The 13,126-nt window shown below is 35.3% G+C and overlaps 1 protein-coding gene across 11 annotated transcripts in view; it reads right to left on the reverse strand.

Annotated features, from left to right (window-relative positions):
- Nucleotides 1–13,126, reverse strand: part of PPIP5K2 (diphosphoinositol pentakisphosphate kinase 2) — an 83,806-nt gene that overhangs the window by 50,100 nt on the left and 20,580 nt on the right. For 10 of the 11 annotated variants that reach the window (XM_005683466.3, XM_013965802.2, XM_018049995.1 and 7 more), the window contains 10 exons: nt 12,837–12,998; nt 11,338–11,459; nt 9,556–9,657; nt 8,023–8,109; nt 7,414–7,489; nt 7,221–7,330; nt 6,612–6,697; nt 4,496–4,621; nt 4,240–4,361; nt 3,790–3,972 (listed from right to left, as the gene is read on the reverse strand). In XM_005683466.3, the coding sequence (XP_005683523.1) occupies nt 3,790–3,972; nt 4,240–4,361; nt 4,496–4,621; nt 6,612–6,697; nt 7,221–7,330; nt 7,414–7,489; nt 8,023–8,109; nt 9,556–9,657; nt 11,338–11,459; nt 12,837–12,998 (1,176 nt within the window). The remainder of the gene's footprint in view (nt 1–3,789; nt 3,973–4,239; nt 4,362–4,495; nt 4,622–6,611; nt 6,698–7,220; nt 7,331–7,413; nt 7,490–8,022; nt 8,110–9,555; nt 9,658–11,337; nt 11,460–12,836; nt 12,999–13,126) is intronic. The other variant, XM_005683465.3, reaches the window with a different exon arrangement.

The following is a 13,126-nucleotide window of genomic DNA, read 5'->3' on the forward strand; positions in this document are numbered from 1 at the left end:
CATCATAGTCAACAAAAGAGTCCAAAATGCAGTACTTGGATGCAATCTCAAAAATGACAGAATGATCTCTGTTCGTTTCCAAGGCAAACCATTCAAAATCATGGTAATCTAACTTTATGCCCCAACTAGTAATGCTGAAGAAGCTGAAACTGAACAGTTCTATGATGACCTACAAGACCTTCTAGAACTAAAACACAAAAAGATGTCCTTTTCATTACAGGGGACTGGAATGCAAAAGTAGGAAGTCAAGAAATACCTGGAGTAACAAGCAAGTATGGCCTTAGAGTACAAATTGAAGCAGGGCAAAGGCTAACAGAGTTTTGCCAAGAGAACTCACTGGTCAAAGCAAACACCCTCTTCCAACAACACAAGAGAAGACTCTACACATGGACAACACCAGATGGTCAACACTGAAATCAGACTGATTATATTCTTTGTAGCCGAAGATGGAGAAGCTCTACACAGTCAGCAGAAACAAGACAGGAGCAGACTGTGGCTCATATCATGAACTCCTTAAAGCCAAATTCAGACTTAAATTGAACAAAGTGGGGAAAATCACTAAACCATTCAGGGATGACCAAAGTCAAATCCCTTATGATTATACAGTGGAAGTGAGAAATAGATTTAAGGGACTAGATCTGATAGACAGAGTGCCTGACGAACTATGGACGGAGGTTTGTGACATTGTATAGGAGGCAGGGTTCAAGACCATCCCCATGGAAAAGAAATGTAAAAAAGCAAAATGGCTGTCTGAGGAGGCCTTACAAAAAGCTGTGAAAAGAAGAGAAGTGAAAAGCAAAGGAAAAAAGGAAAGATATAAGCATCTGAATGCAGAGTTCCAAAGAATAGCAAGGAGAGATAAGAAAGCCTTCTTCAGTGATCAGTGTAAAGAATTAGAGGAAAACAACAGAATGGGAAAAACTAGAGACCTCGTCAAGAAAATTAGAGATACCAAGGGAAGATTTCATGCAAAGATGGGCTCGACAAAAGACAGAAATGGTATGGACCTAACAGAAGCAGAAGATATTAAGAAGAGGTGGCAAGAATACACAGAGGAACTGTATAAAAAAGATCTTCACGACCCAGATAATCACAATGGTGTGATCACTCACCTACAGTCAGACATCTCAGAATGTGAAGTCAAGTGGGCCTTAGAAAGCATCACTATGAACAAAGCTAGTGGAGGTGATGGAATTCCAATTGAGGTATTTCAAATCCTAAAAGATGATGCTGTGAAAGTGTTGCACTCAATATGCCAGCAAATTTGGAAAACTCAGCAGTGGCCACAGGACTGGAAAAGGTCAGTTTTCACTCCAATTCCAAAGAAAGGCAATGCCAAAAAATGCTCAAACTACCACACAATTGCACTCATCTCACACGCTAGTAAAGTAATGCTCAAAATTCTCCAAGCCAGGCTTCAGCAATACATGAACTATGAACTTCCTGATGTTCAAGCTGGTTTTAGAAAAGGCAGAGGAATCAGAGTTCAAATTGCCAACATCTGCTGGATCATGGAAAAAGCAAGAGTGTTCCAGAAAAACATCTATTTCTGCTTTATTGACTATGCCAAAGCCTTTGACTGTGGATCACAATAAACTGTGGAAAATTCTGAAAGAGATGGGAATATCAGACCACCTGACCTGCCTGTTGAGAAACCTGTATGCAGGTCAGGAAGCAACAGTTAGAACTGGACATGGAACAACAGACTGGTTCCAAATAGGAAAAGGAGTACATCAAAGCTGTATACTGTCACCCTGCTTATTTAATTTCTATGCAGAGTACATCATGAGAAAGGCTGGACTGGAAGAAGCACAAGCTGGAATCAAGACTGCCGGGAGAAATATCAATAACCTCCGATACGCAAATGACACCACCGTTATGGCAGAAAGTGAAGAGGAACTAAAAAGCCTGTTGATGAAAGTGAAAGAGGAGAGTGAAAAAGTTGGCTTAAAGCTCAACATTCAGAAAACTAAGGTCATGGTATCCGGTCCCATTACTTCATGGGAAACAGATGGAGGAACAGTGGACACAGCGGCTGACTTTATTTTTCTGGGCTCCAAAATCACTGCAGATGGTGACTGCAGCCATGAAATTAAAAGGCGCTTACACCTTGAAAGAAAAGTTATGACCAACCTAGACAGCATATTAAAAAGCAGAGACATTACTTTGCCAACAAAGGTCTGTCTAGTCAAGGCTATGGTTTTTCCAGTGGTCACGTATGGATGTGAGAGTTGGACTGTGAAGAAGGCTGAGTGCCGAAGAATTGATGCTTTTGAACTGTGGTGTTGGAGAAGACTCATCAGAGTCCCTTGGACCGCAAGGAGATCCAACCAGTCCGTCCTAAAGGAGATCAGTCCCAGATGTTCACTGGAAGGCTTGATGTTGAAGCTGAAACTCCAATACTTTGGCTACCTCATGCGAAGAGTTGATTCATTGGAAAAGACCCTGATGCTGGGAGGGATTGGGGGCAGGAGGAGAAGGGGACGACCGAGGATGAGATGGCTGGATGGTATCACCGACTTGACAGACATGAGTTTGAGTAAACTCCTGGGGTTGGTGATGGATAGGGAGGCCTGGCTTGCTGCGGTTCATGGGCTCATAAACAGTCGGAGACGACTGAGCGACTGAACTGAACTTAACTTTATCAAAGGAAATCATTAAGGCTCAGAGTAGATGGTAGTACTTACAATATGCATAACAAAGAGCTCATATCCAAAATATACAAAGAAATTTTATCATTCATTAAGACAAACACAGGCAGCTAGTAGTAAAAAAGGACGAATTAGGAGCAGGCTTCATGAAAGAAGGTACCTAAATGGTTAATGAATATTAAAACCACTGTAAGGTACTACCATACATCCACTTCAGAAAGTCAAAATTGAACAGTTCAAAAATACTGAGACTAGAGACTATGTAGGGCAATGACAATTTTCATGGACTTCTGGTGGAAGTATAAATTACTTAGTGACTTTTAAAAACTGTCTAACATCATATACTGATACTGAAATATACACAGACTGCGGGGTGCAGCACTTGCCCTCCTAGAATATAATATACCAAGAGAAACATGCTCATCTACACGAGGAGGTGTATATGAATATTCATGGCTGCATTACCTGTAACAGCCCAAAACTATAACAATATTGTAAAGCATATATAAATTGGAGCATATTCATAAAATAGAATACAGATCAACAAACTATGGCCTGTAGGCCAAACACGACCTATAATAGCCTATGAGCTAAGAAATGGTTTTTACAATTTTTAAAAGGTGGTTTAAAAAAAAGTAAAGAATAATGCAACAAGTAAGTATATGTGATCAGCAAGGTGTAAAAATATTTACTATCTGGCCTTTCACAGAAAAAGTTAGCCAACCTCTGAAAACAATACTACATAGAAATGAAAATTAATCAACTATGAAAATTCTCAAAAATATAGATGAATTTCACAAACATAATATTGAGAAAAAGCCATCAGACATTAAAAAAAAAATCCCATTACAGGAAGCTTAAAAAATACAAACCGAGACTACGGGAGCTACAAACGCGTACTAATCTGAATAAGCATTCTGGATATGAGTATAAAGAGCTAGGATGGTGGTTATTTCCAGCAGATAAGAAGGAACTGCAACTGGGGAGAGGTGCACTTAGAGCTGTTCCAACATTCTGTCCCCCGGTCTAGGGATTATATGTCCCTTTGCTTTTGTAATACAACAAGCTCTGAGTTTATGTTTTATGCATTTTTCCGTGTGCGTAATATTCGACAGTGTAGGAATTTGCTAAGACCCACCTTTTCATAATCTTCTGCAGTAAAATCTCTGTCTCTTTGAAGTATTTCATGAAGTCTTGCCTTTACACGTTGCTGACAACTGCTCAAAGAATCACTATCACTATCCAAAAGGCCATTCATGTTTGCACTTTTCACCATCTGAACAAGAATGGGCGTAAGTTCTCCTTCTAGAGCTAACAGACCCTAAACACATTAAATAAAAGCCAAAAGAGGTTTAAGAATTAGTATGAAAATAGAAAGCATCTTAATTATTATTTTGTTACATGCAGAATTTCACAGGGTATATGCTTACTGTTACAACAAACTTTACTAATACAAATTGTCATGGTCATTTCAGGGTTTTAATCTGAAGTCTTGATTTTAGAATATTAAAATATTACCTCAGTAAAAATCTTTTGAAATGCTATATCAGATGAAAATTTTAAAAATTCTAAAAACATTTATTTATACCTTTGCAAAAGCAGCTGCAGTCATCTGAACTCGTCCTTCATCAGAGGCGTATATTTTAAGGTCATGTCGGTAGGTACTATGTAATCTAAGTAAACCACAACCAGGAAATCCTGCATAATCTCCTGAAAATAAATCCTCAAATCACTTAAGCTATATTTTTATCTCACTGCATTTCTATACTTAATTACATCTCAAAATGAGGATCTGGAAAGATGATGTATGAATTTAACTGAAGTAAAGAAACGCCAAGATTTACCTTGACCTCCAGGATACATACACCTGAAAGCTCTTCCGAGTTCTTCGGCTTGGACCCTGCCTGCAGGGGTTAGTTCTCCTCCCCACTTTAGAACCAGAAGCAAGGACGGCTCTTCTCGTCGGCTGTCTAAGATACATGTGAATGGATAGAGCAAATGTCAAGTTTTCTTCTTTTAAGCAGATATATTTCATGATTACTTTTTTTCTTTTTGTCTCTTCTGCAGTGGAATGCAGGCCTTATGTAGATTAATTTGTTCTTTAAACATAACTATCCTTTGTAGGCTGTTGCTTCTACTAGGAATATCACTCGCTTCACTTATTAAAATCTTACTAAAATTTCAAAACCTCTCCCACACTCTAGAAAGAAGGCTCTTTCCCAGTTTTCTGAAAGGAACCTTCTCCCTTCCCTGCTCTCAAAATGGTATGAGAGCCCAAGGCATTTGCGGGATGTTTTTAGTTGTACTAGATATGCTAGGTTAAGAGCTCCCTGATGGCACGTTCAGAGCTTGTCTTTGCAGTGCTGCCACACGAAAGGTAATTTTATCTGAAGGGAAGAAGACATATACATTTTTAGGAGTAGTAACCAGTGATTTGTATAACTCTTAAGGAGATATGAGACAAGAGAGCTTAATATTTATTATAATTTACATTTAAGAGTGAGATATACAATAAAATATAGCCAAGAACAGCTTTTTAAATTTGGAGTTGTGGAATCTGTATGTTCCAGAACAAAGCATTTTCTCAGACACAAAGGACATCTGAGTTTCTATTCTGAATTTTGACCTACTCTTTATTATGTCCTAACATCTGTGTTGGGTTCCAGAAACAAAGGTCATTTTAAAAGTACCACAATAAACACTAAAGAATTTAATGATTCACTAAAAGTGATAGAAAACCATCCTTTACCCTGGGGCTAGTTAGTAATTGTATGTGCTTCACCATGCAAGCCAACATTCACTTATAACAAAGGCAATTAATTGACTTTTTAATTATAGCTATGGAATGCTTTCGATATAAACATCAAAATATAGAAAATTAATCTGCATTGTTACTAATCACACGGTGTGACAAGAGAGCAATATATGAACTTTCAGAATAAAGATCAACATAGTCAAATTTCTGCTTGCATTTAATCTTTACTTCAAGTTTTGCTCCTATAAATAGTGGGCCAGTGTAAATATCCCTACAGAAGATCTTTCTCTCAAGATCTGACTATCCCACTGGGATAGATTCTCTTAAGTATAATTAAGGTCAAAGTATATGAAAAATTTTTGAAGTTTCCCCTACACCTCATCCTCCAGCTGCACCACGCAACGTGCAGGATCTCAGGTCACCGACCAGGGATGGAATCCACGCCACCTACAGTGGAAGCACGGACGCTTAACCACTGGACGACCAGGGAAGTCCCATGACGATTTTGGTATGTACTGCCAAATTACTTTTCAAAGAGTTATTGTCAATTTACAGTTCTACCAGTGGATAAAATTCTGTCACACTGCATTTTCATCAGAATTCCTTATTACCATTTGAAAAAAGAATAAAACAAGAAAACACTCTGCCAGTGTGACAGGCAAGACTGATTATTATTGCACTGGGCATTTCTATTTCTCCATAAAATGGCTCCCCAACCCTTGACCATTATTCTTTTGAAAAGTAAATAAAATTATGGATTTTTGTGCTCACTGCTCTTAGGAGACTCATTTTAAATGCTTATTCTGATTTATTGAGTGGAGAAAAATATCTGCTTTAGAAACATGGTGATGGCACATTTTTTCAAATATTCTTTTCCTACTTGAGTTTTCTTCCTTTTTACCCTGTATGGGTTAGGGACCCATTAAGTAATAATTAGTTATAAAGAAATAAGCTCTCTAAATAATAAAAGAGCACTCGCAAGCAGTTTTTAAAATAATAAAAGGTATCCTTTACCTAAAGGAGAAAAGGTAAAAGACCTTTTATTTTAAGGATAGAAAACATAGTTACCAAAGCGGTACATTATTTTTCCTCTATTCAGCATGCCAACCCCTTAACTATTTGACAGAAAGATTAAAAAGGTATCAACAGTGAGTAGGAAGTTCCTACATATAATTAGAAACTAATTAGCATTAATAGTGACATACCCTCTTCTTCACTAGATGTCTTAGGACAACCATGAGGGAGATAGGTTAACTGGACCTTACGATTTATTCCAGAAAAATGGCCATACCTGAAAAATAAAATGGCAAATACAACAGACAATATTTAATAAGCACGCAATACAACCTCCTAAAGAAAAACTAAAACTTACCTTGTCTTTAAAAATGAAAATGATGATTTTTTTTTTTATTTCGAGTGGTCAAAGAAATAAATCTTGTAAGAAGAATACTGGTGACACCAATTTTACCTGATTAAAGTGAAGTTATTTTTCATTTAAACAGCACTGAGTCTATGGTTAACCTAACAATGTAGCCTTCACTCTGTGTAGTACTTCACTGACAATCCAAATGTGTTCTTTCGATGGTCTCATCAAAATTAACACCATTATAAAACAGAACCTTCAATGTAACGATCTCTTTTCTCACTGGTAAAAATAAAAACTTACTAGACGTTCACTAATTTCACCTGATTTACAGTGAGAAAAAGCAAAATAGATCGAACTGTGAAGGAAATTAACATGAAAAGTCACACATATTTAAAAAAAAAGAACACTAAGCAGTTATCAAAATTAAGGGTTTCAAAAAGACACTTACATCTCTAACACAGTCTTCAGTTGCTCAAGTTTTGATTTGTTTTCTTCAATTTCAGAATCATTGTTTTGTCCCAGTTCCATAAGAAGTTGTCGTGCAATATCCAGCACTTCCTGTAAAAGGAATGAAGAACTGAATTTTTATGTAATTTTGCCATTAGTAGTTTAAAACCCAACAAGAAATCAAATGCACTTGCCTGTAATTGTTTCGGTTTTTTGAGTTTTAATTTCCCAGATTTATATCCATCACACTTTTCAAAGAGATCAAAGAATCTTATAAAAGAGACAGAATACTGTTAGGCATTTGCAATAATATTATCTTTACAAAACAAGTGACTATAATGAATGATAGATAAGGGACTAAGATAATACTTAGTAACAGATAACGGACTTGGGGGTCTATGGACTTCACATACTGTGTGCTCTCTTTCACTCTACACTATTACTCTTTTACTTGACTGATAAAACTTTGTATTTTCCTAAACCATATTAAGCTAATAATCACTAGATTAGCTGAATAAGTAATAAACTTCCATTCTATTAATTTTCATATTTACAATACTAAATAAAAGCTAAGTCAGGATGATGACCATTTATGGATATTGCTACAGTAATTTTCTGATACTGATACACACAATTTAAGATGGATTTTGTTTTGATTTTAGTTTTTCTAGTGGTTTAAATATTACTGGTTAAGAAATAATGGCAGTCTTTCCGCATGATGTATAAATCAAAACAGATAAGCACCCATCAGAAATCTTGAATGATCACATCCTGTGAATTAAATTATTCCCCTTTAAACATACTTTTGATGCCTCACTTCCATTTTCATTTTTTGCTTTGGTGTTCGATCCCCATGACGAATGACGGCTATGACACATCTAAGTTCCATCCTTCAGTTAAAAAAGAAACAACATTCTCAATTTTTTAACAAAGATTTGTGTTATATACCTAAGATTAATACATCTAATTGTTTATTTGGAACTATCTTTTACCACTTCAAGTTCGTTCCCATTAAGAAAAGCGCTTGTAACAACTAGCTTTAATTTTATGAAGTCAATCCTAAAATGAATTTAAGAAGCTGGAGGGGGAATAATATCAAGCTATAAAATATTTGCTTCTTCTCCAGAGATGATTATACTAACTTCGGATACAAGCAAATGGACTATAATTCCCTAACTTCATTAATTACCTGCCCAGTGTCATAGATCGTTATACAGAGAGATTTCATTAAATCAAACAAAATAAAGCTGCTATATTTATTTTGCCCATGTAAGAAGAAAAGTATCTCAAACTAAAATTATTGGAAGATAAAACTGTCTTAGTAAGAATGAGAGAAAGTAAAGGTGAAAGTTGCTCAGTGGTGTCCGACTTTTTGAGACCCCATGGAATTCTCCAGGCCAGAATACTGGAATGGGTATCCTTTCCCTTCTCCAGGGGATCTTCCCAACCCAAGTCTCCCACGTTGCAGGCTGGATTCTTTACCAGCTGAGCCACAAGGGAGGGTTTAAACTACCATTTGTCAAATTATGAGACACAGAACACAACTCTCTAGAGTAAGTTACCCAAATATATACTTTGTATTAAATAAGTTTGGAAATACTGGTTTAAAAACAAAATTAAGTATTTTTGTCCTCTCTTCTGCCCCAATCAGGAATCCTCAGAATATTTAACATGCTAACATAAAGCTCCTAGCTCACATGAATAACAAGTGAATTTCAGGTAGTAAATTTCACTAGAAATTTTATAAAACACTTTGGCAATACTGGTCTAATTAATTTACTTCATGATATAACTGTGTATTTTTCCTTTACATGCTAAGAGCACCAGAACTGTAAACCACTGACCATCAACCTTTAAGTAATATATCTGCTGGCACCTCCTTTATTCTTATGGCTTAATTCAACAGTTCCATAATTATCCAAAAATTTTTCGGGATTTTAACAACAGAAAAGATCTTTAGTCTAAATGCGTGTGTGAGTGCTCAGCTCCTCGGCCGAGTGCAATTCTTCGTGAATCTATGGACCGGCGCTGGGATTCTCCAGGCAAAAATACTGGAGTGGGTTGCCATTTCCTCCTCTAGGGAATATCTGACTCAAGGGATCCTGTATCTCCTTGCGTTGGCAGGAGGATTCTTTACACTGAATCACCTGGGAAATTCCTTCATTCTAAATAGTCCATGTAAAAGCTTATAATCTATTTTTCCATCTGGAAAGTGAATCATATGAAAATATACAAAGTAAAGTATTTAATATTATTCAGATATGTAATCTTTACTGTGATAGCACAGACCAACAAGGAAACACAAGGAATTTCTAAATGAAAATATTCAAACTTACATAGTTCCAGATGTAGTTGGTACAATTGGGATATCTTCAGCTTCTAAGGGTATTGACCAGGGGATATGAAATTGTGGAGCAAGCTCTCGCATTACAATGTTCCTTCAAGACAAAAAAAGAAAACTTAAACTAGTTCATTTTAACACAAACCTGGGCGTTAATGACAAAAGAAAATCATAGAAGTTAAAGTCAAACTATCTAGTAATTATGTGAATACAGTACATAAAAAGTAAACTAAGAAAAAAATCAATCAAAAAAATTAGATCAGCAGTGCTAAACTGGTATATAGAATATAGTAATGGGATATCATGAATTTGGAATTTACTTATTTACTTTTTAAAAATATAAATCACATTGGATGCAAGTAATCCAATGGTGGCTCAGATGGTAAACAATTCACTTTCAGTGCAGGAGACCTGGGTTTGATCCCTGGGTTGGGAAGACCCCCTGGAGAAGGAAACAGCTACCCACTCCAGTATCCTGGCCTGGAGAGTTCCATGGACAGAGGAGCCTGGTGGGCTAGTCTATGGGGTTGCAACTGAGTGACTTTCACTCTCATGTCACTAGAGCTGCCTGTTCACTTCCATAGATTCTAAAATCCAAGATTATCTCTGTGGACACTGAGTATTTCTTACCAGCTTTTATTGATCACCTATAAAGCTATTTTAAATACCATTGTTCATTTTTAACAGATTTCTATTACAGTTTGCTAAAAAGGTTAACAAAATTTTACGTAATTACAGGACATCTTTTGTTTTGTTTAAATTTAGCATTTATTCATGCTAAAATTTAACTGAGCCCCGCTAAATTTTACTTTAAAGGTAAGTTCACAAAGCTTTGAAATATACTATAATTGCTGACTCCAATGATTAAAATAAATTTTAAAGTGTAAGTTTTTTATGGCTTTGACGTAAGTCTTTTGTCGTATATACTCTGAAATGGTTAAACACAGTCTTTGTCAGGACTTCCCTGATGTGGGTTTGATCCCTGGTCTGGTGGACCTCCCCCCAGGCACAGCTAAGCCCGTGTGCCACAACTACTGAGCCTGTGTGCCTAGAGTCTCTGCTCTGCAGCAAGGGAAGCCACCAGTGAAAACCCTGCGCAGAGCCACAAAGAGGAGCCCCTCCCTCCCTAACTAGGGAAAGCCTGCACATGGCAGTGAAGAGCCAGCACGGCCCAAAATAAAATAAATAAATAATGTTAAAAACTGTCTTTCAAGTCTTCTAAATCAGGATGTATGAAAATAAGTCAAAGAATACAAAAATGGCATTTCTGTACACAATAATTTCTTTTATGTTCACTTGATAATCTCATGAGATTATTTCGAGTAACATATGCTTGTAGAAAGTTGAATCATTCAAGATCTCTAAATTACAATTATTTCTATTTTATTCTCGTTAGTTATTTCATGAATGTTAATTCTGTACCATTAAATACTATAATTGCCTAACAAAAACCTGAGAAACAAGGTAATCTAATAAATCAGCCATTTTGATGAATGATCAACCATCACTGTGTAAATCATTGCTATACAGCATTTCTAAATCTATGAGGTTAAATACCTTTAAAAGTTTACACTGTTCATAAATTAATTTGTCTTACATAACCCAAAGTGTAATTCAGGATTTGGGAATGTCATTTTATGAACATTGATTTTTTACTCTAGAGTGCTTATAAAGCCCTGATCATTTGATGTTTACAATTATTTGGTTTCTGAATAACAAGTATGCACTAACTATAACAAAAGTAAAGAGGAAAAAATATAAAGAAAAAAAATCTTACCCAAGTATTTTTGCACAATCATCATAATACTTCATGGAATTTTTCACAAAACTGAAGCCATTGACATCACAGACATAGGACTGTCCATTGGCCCGTAGCAAATCAAAGCCACAAACTGTTTGCTATTTAAAATAAATTATACACTTTAAAATCCCATTTAATTAAGACTGAGTTTTCCAGTCTTATTAGAATACAAATTTTATAAGTGCCCTTTACTTCAAAATAAGTAAAAAACAAGGAAGCTACTCATTTGTAATTTGAATACTCTAAAAGATACAGCACACACCACATGATTATTTAAATTCTTCTATGAAGTAAATATAGAATAATGCGTAAGAGACTAGAGAGGCCAAGAACTCAAGAAGCTTTTCAATTAATGTTTAATTAAAATACAAAAGTAAAAAAATTTTAAAGACTTTGATAAATTTTATGTTAGCAGAAATTCTAACTTTTTTAATTAAAAAAAAAAACACCAAAAAGAAAAAAAAGAGGAGAAAGCTTTGAAGACACAGCCCAGAAGAAATGTCCAATTATTCTTATGAATCTTTTAAATTCTGACAACTACACACTTGTGAGCCCTTGAAACAAATTTACTTTATTTGGGAGATAATAGTTAAAAAGGTATAAATGTCCTGCTTAGGTTCTAGGAATTTTCTGATCTTCTAGGTTTTACGTTCAAACCATCATGTATTAGTATAATATGATTTTAAGTCATGGCTTTTGGAATCCTGGCCATTACAAAGTTAAAACAGTTAATATAAAACCCAATTAATATAAAGCTATTAAAACATACTTTAGGTTAAGATTCCTTCCATGAGAGACTTCAAATTATTAAGACACAAAGAATTTATTATTTAAAAACTAACAATATACACTAGTTTTAAGTTACATATCCAAGACAAGGCTTCAACAAGGTCAAGTTTATCCTCTATGAGACGCAAGTTGCACTACTTCTGTTTTAATCTTTACTGCACAGTGTATCAAACCCTAATAATACAGATGGAGAGATCAAGTCAAATATCTAAGTAAAAAGTTTTTTAAGTGTACTAGTAGTTTTCATGAACATATTTTACTATATTTAACAGGCCAAATGATCAACTGTGAAAGGTGGAAGACTTCCTTAAAAGAAAAAAAACCAAATCGTATCAATTCTATGATTAAATACTTACAACCAGTTTTATTATAGGAGTATATTGAAAAAATACTCCTATAACTCTACCATTTCAGTTGTTTTCTTCTCTAATTGTAGTTTCTGAATAAACTGTCAGTTTCCTTCTATATAATGAAGAAAGAATAAGAAGGAAAGGCCTTCATTTATCATATATTCTTATTAATGGCACTGCAAGAATCCTTTGTAAAGTTCAAAAAAAACTATTCAGATATACCACTTCATTTTCTCTATTTTTCTTTCCTATTATAAGCCCAAACAACATCTCTTTCACTCAAAAAAGAAAATTCAAATTTTTACAAGAGTCTACATGGCCTGCATAACATCTTACCTTAAAAGCAAGGCAGACTTTCCAAGCAATTAATTTCTCTCGTGCATTGAGAATAACAGGGTATCTTACTTCTTTTCCTTCACTATCTCGTTCCACCTTGCCATCAAGTGCAGGAGATTTTCGAGCTTCAGCATGGGCATAATCTGGACCCACTGTATAAACCTTTCAGAAATGTTAAAATATATACATTACTTTAAAAAGATATATATACGTAAATATATAACGGCAGACAACAAATTAAAAAAAAAAAAACCTCTGTTTCCAGGAGGTATTTTTTGATACATCGTTCT

This window comes from Capra hircus, chromosome 7, assembly GCF_001704415.2.
Source record: "Capra hircus breed San Clemente chromosome 7, ASM170441v1, whole genome shotgun sequence".
In the NCBI taxonomy this organism is placed as follows: Eukaryota; Metazoa; Chordata; class Mammalia; order Artiodactyla; family Bovidae; genus Capra; species Capra hircus.